Source organism: Cyprinodon variegatus, unplaced genomic scaffold, assembly GCF_000732505.1.
Source record: "Cyprinodon variegatus isolate N-32 unplaced genomic scaffold, C_variegatus-1.0 Scaffold258, whole genome shotgun sequence".
NCBI lineage: Eukaryota > Metazoa > Chordata > Actinopteri > Cyprinodontiformes > Cyprinodontidae > Cyprinodon > Cyprinodon variegatus.
This window is the reverse complement of record NW_015150711.1, coordinates 488,290-503,838: the sequence shown is the minus strand read 5'-3', so window position 1 is coordinate 503,838 and position 15,549 is coordinate 488,290. Positions and strand designations below refer to the sequence as shown.

Sequence of the window (15,549 nt, the reverse complement as noted above, 5' to 3'; positions counted from 1 at the left end):
AACCTGAGGGAAAACCTGTGGAAGCACTGTAGCCCCCGCTACCGGCCCTGCTCCCCAAAAAAGGGGGCAGAGAGGACCTCAGACCCAGTCCTCCAGCAGCCATCCCAGAGACCAGGAAGACCACTGTGGAGACAACCAGGCCCCCACCAAGAGGGTTACAAAGGAAGCCCCCCAAGAGCATGGGGCTGTGGCCCCAACTGGAGCCATGAGCGACAGCATTCCATCCCCCCCAGGCCCTGATCCCCCAGACACAGGACAAAGGCTGAAGATAATCTATACTAGGCCCCTTTCATAGCTTTTTCAAGACCATAATTTTATTGTTACTTAAAAGTTAACAATATTTGGATTAACATGTCCATCCTCTTTAAAATTCTCAATAAAATAAAGTCTGTAGTTATAAAATAATAAAATATGTAATCTATTTCTCCCTATCTGAGAAATGGAACACTCCCAACCCAAATCTTTTTATACATTCAACAAAAATGATACTTGTTTTCCTTTTATATTATGTTACCTAGAACATTGTATTAATATTGACTGTGTAAAATGAATAGTTCAGTGACAGGATTGAGCCCAGAGCTGCGTCAGTCAGCCTGAATATTTGTTAAGCTGCTGCCTCAGCAGACAATTCCAGGGTTGTGTCAGATCTCCTCCATAGACATTAATGGATCTCTTCTAGCAGGAAAATATACGTTTGTTGTCAAGTCATTTAAACTTGAATTTTGGCGCCATCGTGTGGTAGATTTTAGAAATAACACACACCAACGCCTCAGCGGGTATTTTTTTTCCGTAGCTCTAGTTCCTAGTGGTGCAGATTTAAAGGTGACACCACGCGGCTGTCGGGTAGGTACAGTAGCAAGGTTGGCACACCGATTACCTATTTATTAGTGGGTTTAATTGTGGATTATGGAATAAAGATGTGGACATTTTCTGTCCTATACGTGTATTTTAAAATGTAAAAATATTTAATGTCTTAAAATATTCCTCGGTTCACTTCAGAACAAATTTTTTCCTTAAAATGTATTAAATGTTAAAAGTTTTCTTTCTATAAGGGATTATTTTCGCACTTTTCTGTCACTTTGTCTACCACCCATATTAGGTTGAGTAAATATTTGACATTGGCAATAAATTAACATCTAATATTGCTTTTATTTTTATTTTCAGCATCAACTTGTTACACAAAAAACAGCTGAACACCAATGAGCACAGATATGTTGTGGGAAGATGTGCTCTGACTTTATTTATTGGAAATCAGAGCTGGGTTTGTAATTGTAACAACAAAAATAAATAAATAAATAAAAATAAAATAATTGAACAACACAAGCAAGCGAAAAGAAAATCCTAATAGCAATTTAAATCATTATTAGAGTCCAGACTCTGACTCTTATAATTAAATACTCCCTTCTAATTAAATGGCCGTATTATAATAATGTGTAAAGGAAAGTGAACCGTTTCTAACATTTTTTTTCTCCCCAAGTAAACACTTCCACCAGCTGTGCTCATCTACTGGCTCCATCTGTTGCCTGCGTTTGATCAAAAGATTCTCAGTCTCACTCAGATTGGATAAGGATTCTCTGTGAACATCCTGATTTAGTTTCTTTCCTGAATTTAAGTCTGGACTTTGACTAGACCCTTGTTTTTTAACACGTGACTATGGTTCCATCTTAACCATTTCACAGTGTTTGCAGCCTCCAATAGGTATTCCTTCAGAATGAGCTTTTATGTACATTCATCTTCCTATCATCACCGACCAGCTTCCCTGCCCCTCAACATGATGCAGACACCACCATGTTTTTAAGTGGGAATTTGTGTGATATTTTTATAGAGCTCTGCAGCTACAATACATATACACTATGCTGAAAAAGAGTCCAAATAAGAGGAAATGTGTTTGTATCACCTGTTTCTACTCATGTCATCAAAGTGAGCAGTGGTGAGGTAGTTGGCGCCGTGTTCATCATCTGGCTGCAGGATGGTCCTCTGCCTCCTGAACAGACAGCTCATGAGGAGCACCAGCTGTTGTGCCCTAATGGTCAGGTAATGAACTTCACACAGCATATATTGTATTCCTTTCAGTAAAAAACTTTATATAAAATCAGCAATTCATCATCTTAACCCACATATGTACACAAACCGAATGCTTACTACCAGAGAAGCTAATATATATATGTATATATATATATATATATACACTATATTGCCAAAAGTATTTGCTCACCTGCCTTGACTCACATATGAGCTTAGGTGACATCCCGTTCCTAATCCATAGGGTTCAATATGACGTCGGTCCACCCTTTGCAGCTAGAACAGCTTCAACTCTTCTGGGAAGGCTGTCCACAAGGTNATCCAGGACATGCATGTTCTGTTTTTTATATTTGTTGTGAAGTCGAGTAGTATCTTTTATTTCTCACGAAGCATAAGGGCCCTTAAGGTATGCATTAAAACTGTTGCCTTTAAAAAAAAAAAAAGGGGGGGGGGGAACAAGCTGCAGTTTGGTGATTTGAAAAACATCCTCCCACATATCTAGTTTGTACTTTAAAATTAAATTAAATGAACAGTAAATTATTTCGAAAAATTTTGACAAACAGCAATAAATGAATCAACCAAATACACACAAAAGTAACCAGTTAACATCAACTAAATTCACCTGAATATAAACAAAAACAAAACCCTCCACCAAATAAATCTGTCGGTATATACAGCCAGAGAAGTGGTGTAAATTATCTGAAAAGGTATATGAAGAAGTAAAACTTATTTTTCATTACTTAGAGTAACCTTCCTGTTAGGTAGAGTTGGTAGGTTGCTGGTAGGAGAAATAAGAGAAGCTGCTCTGTCTTTACAGGCTGCAGAGACAGAGCCGTGGTTGTATTCACTCCAGCATCCATGGCTTCCATCATGATGAGATCAGAGAGAAGCTGCAGGCCTTCCCTGGAGGCTCCGTCGATCTGCTGAAGCAGGACTCCGGTATCGCTGTGCTGACTGTCAACAACCCTGCTCGAATGAACGCTTTCTCTGGTACGACCTCTGGATGTTCTGTTGGAGATGATAGTTTCGGAGTCCAGGCTGCTGTTTTGAGTTTATTCCCCTCCTGTCAGGCAGCATGATGGTGGATCTGGAGGACAGGGTGAGCCAGTTGGAGAGCTGGACAGAAGGTAAAGGCCTTATTGTTCAGGGGGCTGCCGGGACATTCTGCTCTGGATCCGACCTTAACGCTGTCCGAGCGATATCCAACCCCGAGGTATTGCTTCATCGCTCTCCATTAATGGCTGCTCTGTTTGGTCGTCTAAATTAACACTTTCTTTCCTCGTAGGATGGGATGAAAATGTGTATGTTCATGCAGGATGCTCTCACAAGACTACTCAGGTAAACCCTCAAGATTTCCTCTTAGTTCTTCTGCAAACTAAAAAATGAATCCATTAGCATATTTTACCAGGCAAAAGTATTTATACTAATCTTAAAGTTTCTTCACATTTTGTCACATTAAGACAATCAGCCCTCAGATTAGGCCCATTGTACTCCAAGTCTCATTCATGCTGCACATAACCCTGTGGCATAAACTCCTTGAATACCCAATTAAAAAGGGTTTTAAATGATAACATGTAAAAATGTTCAAGGGGAATAATTAGTTTTAGCCACAATAACCTTGTGTTCTCCTCGGCAGGCTGCCTCTGATCTCCGTAGCTCTGGTTGAAGGGAGAGCTCTGGGAGGAGGAGCTGAACTCACCACTGCCTGTGATTTTAGGTAATGGAGTCACACCTTATTTCAAACATATGTTTTTATTTTTAACAAACATACAAACTGATTAGATATGACAGATTGAATTTTTATATTAATAAACTTCATATCCTCAAAGAGATTTCTTTAGTTTTTTTTTTTTGCTTTTTGGTCACAAATATATTTGAATGGTATGAAGGATAAATGTTTAATGTAGTTTGAAAATTAATTAAAATTACCTGCATGAAATGTTTAACAGTTATTCAACAGCATCTAGTCCAGACTTTAACTAGATATAGTTAGAAACTGTAACGCTTTTTAGGGTTTGATCCACAGCTGGTGTGTTTTTCTGGGTAACCCAACGACCTCTGAGCTGAAGGTCACAAACTGATGGCTGGACCTTTTCCTTATAATAATAACCTTTTTTTTTTGGTAGAGAGTCCCTTTACAAAAGACATAATACAAAACAAATTTACGACAAACTATGATTTGCACTGGAATACAAACTGCAGCTGATAGATGCCTTGGACTAATTTTATTTTGTATTTTAACAGTTTTATTTAATTGATATTTTAACAATTGTTGCAATTTAAGCGTCATTCATATTGACATAGAATCGCTTTTTTTTCTCTACTAGACCTGAAGATTACATTAGTGAACACTTTTATAAAGCAACTAGTTGCAAAATGAGCACTCATAAATCAGTATATGTAAGGTAAAATAAAAGGAAATTGAGCTTCTCAATCTAAAACACAGAAGATTTAGTTTGTTTTTCTTTGACGTGTTCTCTGATAACCTATCTAACCAAACCTAACCTATTGACTATCATCTCTGTCTAACAGATTAATGACCTCTGGCAGTGTGATCCAGTTTGTCCATAAACACATGGGTCTGGTACCAGGCTGGGGCGGCGCTGCACGACTCGTCCGCATTGTTGGAAGCCAGAACGCTCTGAAGCTGCTAGGCGGTGCTTTGAAGGTGGACTCTGAACTGGGCCTGGACATTGGACTGGCAGATGGAGCCCTGGAGGCTGTCCAGGGTGCGGACAGTCCCCGGCAGCAGGCGGAAAACTGGCTCAGTCGCTACACCGAAGGATCGGTCCCCGTGATTCGGGCGGTGAAGAAAGTAGTGCTGGCGGGAAGAGAGCTCCCGCTGTCTGAGGCTCTGAAGACAGAGAAGGAGGTGTTTGGAACAGTATGGGGCGCTCCGGCTAATCTTCAAGCCCTGGCCAGCAAGTCCAAACATAAATAACTCATAAAATCTGTTTAGATAAGATAGATCAGCTGAGATGTGCGCTGTCCTGGGTTAGAGGTGGTGAGATTATTCAGAGGGGACGATCCGACTGCAGGGCAGCAGCTGATTGTTTGGATGGAAACCAGTTTTGGTACTTTATTTACAAGTAAAAACAACCAACAAAGTCTTTTCTTCATTATCTGTATTTTCTGGTGCCTAGGTTTCACTTATGTACCCTCCTCACACATAGATAAAGAAATTAATTAGACATTTCATAATCTAGAAGTTATGATTGATATTCGTCTGACATCACATCCTTCCTTCTGCATGTTTGAGCAGCGCCATCTTTAACTTTCAGGGATTCTGTTGGATCGGTGCTGAACGCATCGACTTGATTTCTACTAGTCAGATTGAAGAACATGGAACGAGCCAAACTGAACCCAACTTCGAGGTTATGAAGCGCTAATACATCAGAGCCATGTTGGAGTAACAACTATAGCTGGAAACCAGGAGAGGTTAAGATAAAGGAGAGCAGTAGATTAGCATTTGCTATTAGCATATAACTTAGAGACACTTATGAGTTTATCAATTAGAGTGTAAAAAACAAAAATCATGAAATCTGATTGTTAGTCTTTGTGTTGTTCTAAGGAAAGCTTTGTTCAGGTTAGACATGAGGATAAGTTTGGACTTATTTCATTTAGAGTAAGAAGAGCTTAAAGGTCAATCAGATTCCAGCTTTGATGAACAGAGGACCCATTTGGGTCTGACACCTTTAATCTCCTCAGAACCAGCGTGTTTCTGTTCCAGAAAGCCACAACAGCTTCTGATGGTCTGATGCATCCCTGATCCTGACAGGCTTTTGGTTTGTGTTGTTTTTTGGTTCCTCACATCGACTTTAAGTCCAACAGCAACACCAGGAAGTTTGCTCAGTCATTGAGGCAAATGCGATTAAACTTAGTGGAGCTTATATATAAAAGATTAATGCTTTTCAACAATTGTATCATACAAAAGGTAATCTGGCTTTTAAATTTCCCACAGGTTTCCTTTTTTTAATTTAAGACAAATTTGCATTTTATGTTAGTTATGCATCATTTTAAATGTTCAGGGAGCTCTATACGGGAGATTATTCACTAAAGAATATGACGAAAATGTTCTTGAAGCCATTTATCGTAAAGATACAAGCTTGGCATATTTTCATCATCAGGAGAAGCATAAGAGTTTATTTTTAGACTCAGTCTAAACCTTGTGCCAGTTTCTTGTTCAAGGCAGTAAAATCCTGACTGTTGCAATTGCTACTGGAAGATGGACCACTTTAGATACTTGAGAAATGATCACAAAATCTAGATTTTAAGCATGATGAAATGAAAAACTTTATTCTTAAATTACAAACCATGTAACAAAAGGCTAAAGCCAAAAAACAAAATGCACAAAACTTTATTCTTTAGAATGGAAAATCCAAAAACAGGCAGATTATTCATAGAAAAATAACATCACTTGAAGTTTCTCCAAGATGGCCATCAGCAGGAGCTAACCCATCATCATTTTAACTGCCATAGGTAATGCAAACCAAAATAAAAATACAAAAAAAAAAACACAGGTGTTTGCATCCTCCCATCCACACAGTAGTGTTTAAATAAAAGGACTTTCAAATAAGGACAGATCACAATAACTCACACTTGAGAACCGTTCAGTCAGAGATTAGCAACAGCAAGAAGCTGCTTTAAAGTAAAAAGACTATTTCACATTAAAAAGCCAATTCCTTAAGGCTGGGCAGCAATAAAATCGATCACACATGGACTTCTATGATTACATTCAGTTCAAATCCTGTTATTTACTTGAGTTTTAATAAATCTAATCTGAAGTAAAATCCAAAGCAAGCAGCCACACATTCAGCGGCTCCTAATTAAGCATGTTGGTAAATATTCAGCTTCTTTGAACTTCCATCTTGTTTGTTTTTCTTTATGTAGGTAAAATATATTGGATATATCCTTAAAAAAAAAAAAAAACAGCTCTGTTACCTGTGAGCATTTTAAATGATCCCAGAGGTATTAGCTAATTCAAGGGTTAGAAACCTGGATCAAGTTATTAATCAAATTAAGGACAAATGGGAGGAAATTTCTGTTAGCTAAGAAACTTTTAGATGATCAAAATAAAACCATTCATTAAAATGATAACTTAATTTCTACTGGGACTCTTATTTTTACTGAGTTTAAAGTCCGAGCCATTAAATGTTTAGATCTGGGAAGAACGGGTTGAAAAAGTTCACAGTGTCGCTTTGTTTAACTTAAAAAGAATAACAATCTATTTGCATTTAAATTAAAGTACGCAGACATCTGAAACCACAGGAAGTCCTATAAACGTTTCTCACATGATGTGGAAGATATAAACGTCTGAGTTTGAATAGATCCCAACCTATCAGAACTAAAACACTCCGATCGAGAGCATGATGGCGAACTGCTGGCAGCCTGAGGCCGCCTTTGAAGACGGGCTGAAAACGAATCCTAATCCTTCCAAATCAAGAGCCAGACATTAAAAATGAAATGCAGTGTTGTTTGAACATGAGCGTGCCATGCCTCGTTCCTCTGGTACCAAACAAGCCTCCCACCTCAGATCTGGGTCTGAGCAAACGGCATAAATTGATCTGAACGGGTTCACACTTCAGTCACTGTACACTGACCGTCAGGCATCCTGGACCTCCCGCTGCTGTGGGAAGACGGAGGGGGAGAGGCGGAATCTGCGCGAGGAGGCCCCCTGTCCTCTGGAGTCAGTCTTCGTCTCTGCGGCCAGTCCTCCCAGGCCTCTGCATGATCGCCGTCCCCCCCCTCCTCTTCCTCTTCGTCATCGCTCCAGTCTCCAGAACCGGATTCTTCCACGGAGGTGTGGGGGTCAGAGGACCTGGAGGGTGAGGTCTCTTCCTCGTCATCATCTTGCCCCTCTCCTTCCCCACCCTCAGACCTGTCGTGGGAAGGGATGGACCTGGGGCTGATTTGCAGCTGGGAAAGACTGTCCTCCACAGAGGGGCTTGTACTGGGGCCAGGCTGACCCCCGAGGGAAGTGGGGGGCCGGGCAGTAGCTGAGGGGGCTGAAACCACAGAGGGAGCTCCAGCAGCCTGTGGCTGCACCACTCCTGTTGAGGTATCGGCCCCATCTGCAGAGTTTTCTCGACCTGTTGAGCCCAGAGCCCCGGCAACAGAATCCGTGTCCAATCGTAGTCCGGCCACCCCCTTCTTGGGAATATCTATAACGTCTCTTTTCATCTTGCGCCTGCGGCCATGCTCGTTGCGCCTATACTGCACCATGTTCTCCAAGTCGGCTACATACAAAAAGCCAGCGATCAGCATTTCCGCCGTCTTCTTCCCCTTGGAGAAAGCATCCTCCAGCTCACGGCTGGTCCTCTCGTCATACTGCCACCAACCGTTACGGCCTTCGTAGTACCAGGCGTGATCGCTCGCCGCCCCGCCGCGCCCTCCCGCCGACGCCTTTAGCTCCTCTGGAGAGAGGAGCGTAGGCCTTTCCAGGAAGTCGTCTGGGACTTCCTGTCTGCAGAGAGCGCAGCGCTTGCTCTGCCACGACGCCCCCTTAACACACAGGAAGCAGAAGACATGGTGGCACGGCAGCTGGACCGGGTGGACGCAGCTTTGCAGACAGATGGCGCACTCTGGGACAGACAGGGCAGGGGATGAGCTGCTGGAGTCTGAGCAGGAGGATTCGGCGCTGCTCCCACTCCCACCTGCACCACTGCTGCTGCCTTTCTTACTGGATGGAAGAGAGCTCACAGAGTGGTCGACCTCCCCACAGCTAGCCATCCTGATCGAGTCCTGTAGTAAAGGACACATTATTGAGTTTTCCTCACTGTATAAAATGAGGAGTCATCCAGTCAGCTGAGTGTTTGAGGTTTTAAATTCCATCACATCCGCTTCTATTAATAGTCATCTGGATGTATTAAAATTCAGAATTTCAAAAAAACTAAAAACATATTTTAATATTCAAGGGTTTAGCAAACAATTACTTTGGGCAATCCTATCTGGATCGATCTTATTTAATGTCAGAGTGTTTCTCAAAGTCTAATAGTTGAAAGCTTTCTCAGATTAGATACAGAATCAGGGCTACCATCAATGTTCTCACCACATATTTGCCTTTAAAAAAACTGATCTGGGCTTTAAATAGACCATTCTAAAATGCTTTGATCTAAACACTGAGCTGTTGCTCTGGCTGTGAGCTCAGTGTTGTCTTGTTGGATGGTTAACCTCTGGATGCTTTAGCAGAACCTGGGAGGGTTACTCCTCATCAATGACGTTCAGTTTTAGTTTGTAGTTCACCGTTCCTGGTGTGTAGAGATCCAACACACTCTTTCTATATTTGGATCACTGATTTGATTCTTGAAGAAGTTAAAAATGGATGCCCCGATATGAAAATACAGGCAGATATCCATATGAACATTACAGCTATATCCTATAACATTTCTCTACAGTGCTGACATCTCTGCTTAAGTTAAACATCCCCAATCCTGATGTGCATCACAGTCATGGTCACATTACCAAACACACCACAAGACCAATCCTCTCCTGAAACAAAAACGGCAAATACATGGAACTAAACCACACCTGTCAATATGTGCCTGGTTTTACTGATGATCAGTACTGTTATGCTTAAATATGACCAGTACTGGGTGATACAACAAACCTGTAAACATGACAAATGAATTATTTCTTTACTAGTTGTTGCACTAGTCATATTTCAGTTATTTTGATTAATGGGGCTATTTTTACCGTCTTATTTGTGAAAAAGAAAAAAAAAAGTATATCCAAATATCTATTTCTGTCCCCTGCACTATTATGCACTACAACTTAGTGTTGCACTTTAACAAGAAATAAACAATACAACCCTTCAGTTCACCTTTGGCATATAAATGTTATTATATAGCACTTACATATGTTATTAAAACACTTACCTAGAGTTGTCAATGCAGTTGGATCATCAGGGGAAGCTCTGGACCTTCAAACCACCCACTGTGGAAAGAGGTCAGATAAATCTTAAAGCAGATTGGACACAGGTACGCAATGTTATAGAGATTTATTATCAGCCAAACAGAAAAAAATTGCTTCGGAGTATTAAAAGTGAAGCTATGAAAAGTTCACTGTTATTTATTTAGCTCTAAATGCCTGGGGAGAGGGTTGGTTTGGGGGACTGTCCCACTTTTTAGCAAATATGTCCTTATGAAAAGGTTTGTTGTGACATATTTAACGTTGCACTGCAGATAATTAGTGTATCGCTCACAAATAAGAGCTGCGCACATAGTTATATGTTGTGTTTAACCTAAGAGGTTTAAACAGAAGTGTCATTTTTAACCTAGTTATTAAAAAGCTTTTATAAATAGTAAAGCCAGCTGTAGTTAGCTAGAACTATCTGAGCAAAGCGTTCAGCCTCCAGTAAATAGACGGATCTCATTTGACGGAGCTAGCTTGTTTCAGGAGGGCGACATAAACATGACAAAATCCCCATAACGATTAAATACTCACCATATCTTTAAATCTATTTCTACTGGCCTTCTTCACGCTCGCAAAATAGTGGTACAAGAGCCGTGTGAGAAAACACAAATATATCGACTTCCAATGTTAACAGGCTTTGTTTTCCTCTCAAAGAGGAGCTGAGATAAAGGAGGCGACGTAACAGTGCGTCTTTACGTCAGAGGACGTCACATCCAGATGGTCCAATCACAAGCGACGTGAGGAGGAATTACATTTAGATGAATTAAATTGAATTAAATGTTTTTTTTTTTCAGCTTTTTTTTTATATATATATATATATATATATTTATCCAAAATTAGGAGAAAACTTTACACTGAGAAAAATAAATAAGTAAATTAGCATTTACAATTTTCCTTTTCTTTAAATAAATTACAGGCTTATGCCGCATTAAAGCTTGTCTCTTAAAAAAAGGTTTTAGACCAGACTTCACACATAGATGCTGTTAGGATGGACCAGCTAAAGTCCAGACTTTGATCTGTGGCAAGCCTTGATAACTGATGCTCACAGAGGCTCTTTGTCCATTATTGACAGAGTTTGAACTATTTTGCAAAGGAGAATAGATGAGACTGCTTGAAACTATGTAACCTTTTGTTTCCATTTTACATGTATGTATTACTTTCTCTGTCAACATTAAGGGCATAAGTGTTGAGCTCATACAGTCCCATCAAAGCAGTTAATCCGACCCTTGAGACTAAAAAATACATTCCACATTATGGAATACAGGCATATGCTCTTTTAAAGATAAAAAAGTGAGTATGACACTGCTGTCATGGGTATATAGCCACTATGTATGTAAGATCTTGTATGAGGAAACTATTTATCATTTACATCTCTCTCTGTGGCTATTTAGGTCCTACATGACATTTGAAAAGGACCTTAGCTGAGTTATTTTTTTATATTAAGGAAGTAAAAAGGGTTAGCTTTAGCACTTCTTCTATTTGTTCCTAAGAAACATCAGCTTCTCAGAAGTATAAAACCTAAATATCTGAAGCATAAATTATGTTTCTTTGCCCTGCACTTAATACCATTCAAATACCCATGAACCCTAAACTAGCATAACTGTTCTTCCTGAAAAAGAAAGCAGCATAATGCTGCCACCACCATGTTTCACTGGGACGGTGTGCTTAGAATGATATGTTCGGCCTAAGGGTACATGGTCTTAAAACCTGAAATGTGTCCTGTCTACTAACTCTCACTCCTGCAGCTCTGTCAAAGTTACCATGTTTACCAGCATTACCATTACAAAACTTGATCCTTTCTCTGTGTTTCATGTTTTTTACAGCTGAAAGGGTAACCTCCACTCCTTTGACCTTTAAAGCACTGACCAAAGTCTTTCAAGGGTTTTTTCCCAGCCTTAACAGGGCCATTTTTGCCACATTTTGCCCAAAACATGGGCCTCCCTTTGTTTTGTTAAATATCTGCTCTCTTAAATGAAAATGATCAGTTTTATTTTGATCCACGTTATCCCAGAGGTTTACTGTATCTCTCCACATGAAGCAAAGGACACATTTTATAACTTTGTGCTCATAGGAGCGGGAACTCACTGAACCAGATCATTAAAAGGAGTGGTCATCTCAATGGGGATTCACAACCCTGTTTACAATCACTGTTCACCAGACCGGTGCATTGACTGGCTATCTCCATCTCCACCAGGGATTTCCATCCCCTGGCGAGTGAGTTCCTGCAGCTTCTTTCTGGATGGAGATTCAGTGTCCCGAGAGTTAGGACCCCTCGCTAAAGTAATGGTTTCTGTAGCCGTCTCTCTTTAAAATAAATCTTGAGGCCCTTTTAATTTTACGCAGGCCTACTTTATTTATTTCTATCATCAATTACCCTTTGAGCACGCTCTAGTCTCTTAGTATGCTGTTTTTATTCTTTTAAGCATGTTCAATGAGGCGCTGGGAATGCCTCTAAATGTCTGGGCTGTACTGAATGTATGTGTTCTGTGTGTTTAAAGTATATTCAAATATTGAGATGCCCCTCTTGAAGAAATAACGAGGGTAAAAGAATACAAAGGAAGAATAAAACAGACAAAAATACTATAAAATACACATAAATACTTAAAAAAGTAATAAATAAATAAAATTGAAGATTATAACTGACAATAAATAAATAAGCTAATTATTACAAATGTGAATAAACAAAGAAGCTAATTAAAAGAGATATATACATTTATGTCTCCCTGTATAATTTAATTTCTTCCTACATTTATTTGTTTTTTGTATTTTTTGGGGCAATTAATAGTATGCTTATTTATTTATTGAGCTTTTATTTATTTCTGTATTTATTTTTAAATATGGCAGGGTTGGTCCTACATACCTTTCCAGACTGGAGAAACAAATGTACCTACAGGTTTCAATAAAGTTACCTTGAACCGTATGACAATGGTTGATCTGATTTTAATTAGAGGTAACAAATTAGAAGGGACTTGACAGTTACAGTAACTGCATTTTTTTTTTTTTTTTTTAAGAGTGCTACCACTTCACAGTTAAGCTCTAATTGTTTATTGGTATTTCACTTAATAGTCCATCAAAAATATTTAGCCTACCTGATTTATACTTTAATGGGGAAAAATGTGAAAAAGTTGTTTACCGGGGTAATGTGTGAGCGGTCAGTTCGCCCTCCTGAACACTAGGTGACAGTAATGCTTCACTGATGACGACCTTCTTCCAACAACATCAAGGAGAAGAACCCTGAGCGGTCCTGTTCACTCGCTGCTAGAGGACGTTGGTGTCACAGAGGAAAGGGGCTCGTCGACTATTTTTGTTTTTTACCAAACTAAACACAAAGAAGAACCGAAAGAAAGATGTTTTCCCGTGCAGTGAGACCCACCCTCAGCCTGGCCCGGAGCCTTTCCACCTCCTCGCAGAACCACGCCAAGGTGGCGGTGCTAGGCGCCTCTGGAGGCATAGGCCAGCCGCTGTCCCTGCTCCTGAAGAACAGCCCGTTGGTGAGCCAGCTCTCCCTCTATGATATCGCTCACACGCCCGGGGTGGCCGCCGACCTCAGCCACATCGAAACCAGAGCCCAGGTGAGCGGCTACATCGGCCCTGACCAGCTGGACGCCGCTCTGCAGGGCTGTGAGGTGGTGGTTATCCCGGCCGGCGTGCCGAGGAAACCCGGTATGACCCGGGACGACCTGTTCAACACCAACGCCACCATTGTAGCTAACCTGGCGGACGCCTGCGCACGCAACTGCCCCGAGGCCATGATCTGCATCATCGCTAACCCCGTCAACTCCACCATCCCGATCACCGCGGAGGTAATGAAGAAGCACGGCGTGTACAACCCCAACAGGGTGTTCGGGGTCACCACCTTGGACATTGTCAGGGCCAACACCTTCGTGGCGGAGCTGAAAGGCCTGGATCCGGCTCGGGTCAACGTCCCTGTGATTGGCGGTCACGCTGGGAAGACCATCATCCCCCTGATCTCCCAGTGCACCCCTAAGGTGGAGTTCCCTGCCGACCAGCTGACCGCCCTCACCGAGCGGATCCAGGAAGCCGGCACAGAGGTGGTCAAAGCCAAGGCTGGAGCGGGTTCCGCCACCCTGTCCATGGCTTACGCAGGTGCTCGCTTCACCTTTTCCGTCCTGGACGCCATGAACGGGAAGGAGGGCGTGGTGGAGTGCGCCTTCGTCAGGTCCGAGGAGACGGAGTGCAAGTACTTCTCCACCCCCCTGCTGCTGGGAAAGAACGGCATCGAGAAGAACCTGGGCCTGGGCAAGCTGTCTGCGTTTGAGGAGAAGCTGGTAGCCAGTGCCATCGGTGAGCTGAAGGCCTCCATCAAGAAAGGAGAGGACTTTGCAGCCAACATGAAGTAAAGTGCAGCTGCTTGGGGTCAAGAAATAACACCGGTGATGGATATTCGGTCTTAAAATGCATCAGACTATCTAAACATCCATCAGTGTTTCCTCTTTTTCTGTTGGCAGTAGGGTCATTTTGTTTTGACTTTATTTTTGTTTTTCCCCCTTTATCGACCACAGCTTTGTCATGTGTGTATAATTCATGCCCATTCTCTACTGTAATGTGATAATTATATTTTTGCAAATCTGAATGCATTCTGACTTTTCTGCTGTGAACAAGGAGGGACGCTGTCATACCTGCTGATGCTTAAACGGTTGTTGTTACTGAAGAGCAAAATATTCACTCCACCAATAAACCGATGAACTTTAAAATGCTTCTTTTCCCTCATCTATCTTTAACAATGAAGGTTTAAAAAATGTCACCGATCAGTGAGACTGCTTAGGCTACTCTTTATAGGGCTTCTTTTAGAAGATTCCAAATAAAACCACCACAAAGGTCATCTGTAGTCATATCTAAGTATTTTGAAACTTGCTGCTATTTAACACCCAGTGTGTCAGTGGCTGTACCCCATTGCTTCAATACTTTGAAATATTAAGACAAATACTTTCTTGAAATGACTCTGTGTTAATAAGGGAGTATGGCATTGGTGGCCTTTATTCACAGTAATAAAACAGCAAAAGGGCAGATTAAAGAAGGGTGGAAGAAAGGGAAAACATCCCCAAGTTGGAAGTCACACCCTGGACATGTGTTTAAATGACCTGATCGAAGTGAATTATCAAGGTCAAATGAGCTAGTTATTTTGGAAACAACTGCTTTGATGCACTATTGCTCTCCTAAACTTAAAAACCAGTCATAAAAAAGTAAAAAAAAAAAAACAATAAAACCCCTAATGTCACATATTTAGTTACTGAAATGTATTCTGAATACACATGTATAAAAATACTACGCTGTTAGACTTTGATCAGGTTAATGCTCTGTACCTGATCATTAAACATTGGTAGGTTATAAAGCTCTTTATGGTCCCAATAAATAACGCAGCACCATGTTTGTTTCTTCATAACCGACAATAGACCTACAAGCAGGAATCCCTTATCAGTTATTAGCTGTTTATGGAGCTAAGTAATAATAATAAAAATCAGACTTAGAAACCAGTACAGGTTTATTTTACATACAGTTTTTGGTTTGGTTCGATGAGCTTTACTCGGAGCATCCATTTACAACAAAAAAAGAGGAGGGTGGGGGTAGTGGTCTTGGAAGATCTATGACTTTCAT

The 15,549-nt window shown here is 41.0% G+C and overlaps 3 protein-coding genes across 5 annotated transcripts; 2 read left to right on the top strand and 1 right to left on the bottom strand.

The window, feature by feature from the left end:
• Window positions 1-821: 821 nt before the first annotated feature.
• On the top strand, window positions 822-5,135 carry echdc1 (ethylmalonyl-CoA decarboxylase 1). Of its 3 annotated transcripts, XM_015382502.1 has the most exons (7): window positions 822-843; window positions 1,922-2,034; window positions 2,840-3,012; window positions 3,093-3,235; window positions 3,308-3,360; window positions 3,659-3,739; window positions 4,555-4,963. In XM_015382502.1, the coding sequence occupies exons 2-7, from the start codon at window positions 1,970-1,972 to the stop codon at window positions 4,961-4,963; spliced, it is 924 nt and encodes a 307-aa protein (XP_015237988.1). In that variant the 5' UTR covers window positions 822-843; window positions 1,922-1,969. The 3 variants fall into 3 exon arrangements, with proteins under 3 accessions (XP_015237988.1, XP_015237989.1, XP_015237990.1); XM_015382503.1 differs by lacking the exon at window positions 822-843 and having other exon boundaries at window positions 1,343-2,034; window positions 4,555-5,129; XM_015382504.1 differs by lacking the exons at window positions 822-843; window positions 1,922-2,034 and having other exon boundaries at window positions 2,872-3,012; window positions 3,097-3,235; window positions 4,555-5,135.
• Window positions 5,136-6,548: 1,413 nt separating this feature from the next.
• On the bottom strand, window positions 6,549-10,622 carry LOC107089633 (E3 ubiquitin-protein ligase rnf146-like). The gene is made up of 3 exons (XM_015382530.1): window positions 10,465-10,622; window positions 9,897-9,954; window positions 6,549-8,763 (listed from the first exon to the last, which is right to left on the bottom strand). The coding sequence occupies exon 3, from the start codon at window positions 8,749-8,751 to the stop codon at window positions 7,597-7,599; it is 1,155 nt and encodes a 384-aa protein (XP_015238016.1). The 5' UTR covers window positions 8,752-8,763; window positions 9,897-9,954; window positions 10,465-10,622; the 3' UTR covers window positions 6,549-7,596.
• A 2,528-nt stretch (window positions 10,623-13,150) lies between these two features.
• Window positions 13,151-14,648, top strand: mdh2 (malate dehydrogenase 2). The gene has a single exon (XM_015382516.1). It carries the CDS (start codon window positions 13,281-13,283, stop codon window positions 14,292-14,294), a length of 1,014 nt encoding a protein of 337 aa, XP_015238002.1. The 5' UTR covers window positions 13,151-13,280; the 3' UTR covers window positions 14,295-14,648.
• Window positions 14,649-15,549: the final 901 nt, after the last annotated feature.

Excerpts from the sequence above, each read along its gene's own strand:
- mdh2 (XM_015382516.1), top strand. The coding sequence starts at position 13,281 with ATGTTTTCCCGTGCAGTGAGACCCACCCTCAGCCTGGCCCGGAGCCTT.
- LOC107089633 (XM_015382530.1), bottom strand. The coding sequence starts at position 8,751 with ATGGCTAGCTGTGGGGAGGTCGACCACTCTGTGAGCTCTCTTCCATCC.
- echdc1 (XM_015382503.1), top strand. The coding sequence starts at position 1,970 with ATGGTCCTCTGCCTCCTGAACAGACAGCTCATGAGGAGCACCAGCTGT. Across the intron at positions 3,361-3,658 it reads GCTCTCACAAGACTACTCAG|GCTGCCTCTGATCTCCGTAG; the intron begins GTAAACCCTCAA and ends TCTCCTCGGCAG. Across the intron at positions 3,740-4,554 it reads ACCACTGCCTGTGATTTTAG|ATTAATGACCTCTGGCAGTG; the intron begins GTAATGGAGTCA and ends TCTGTCTAACAG.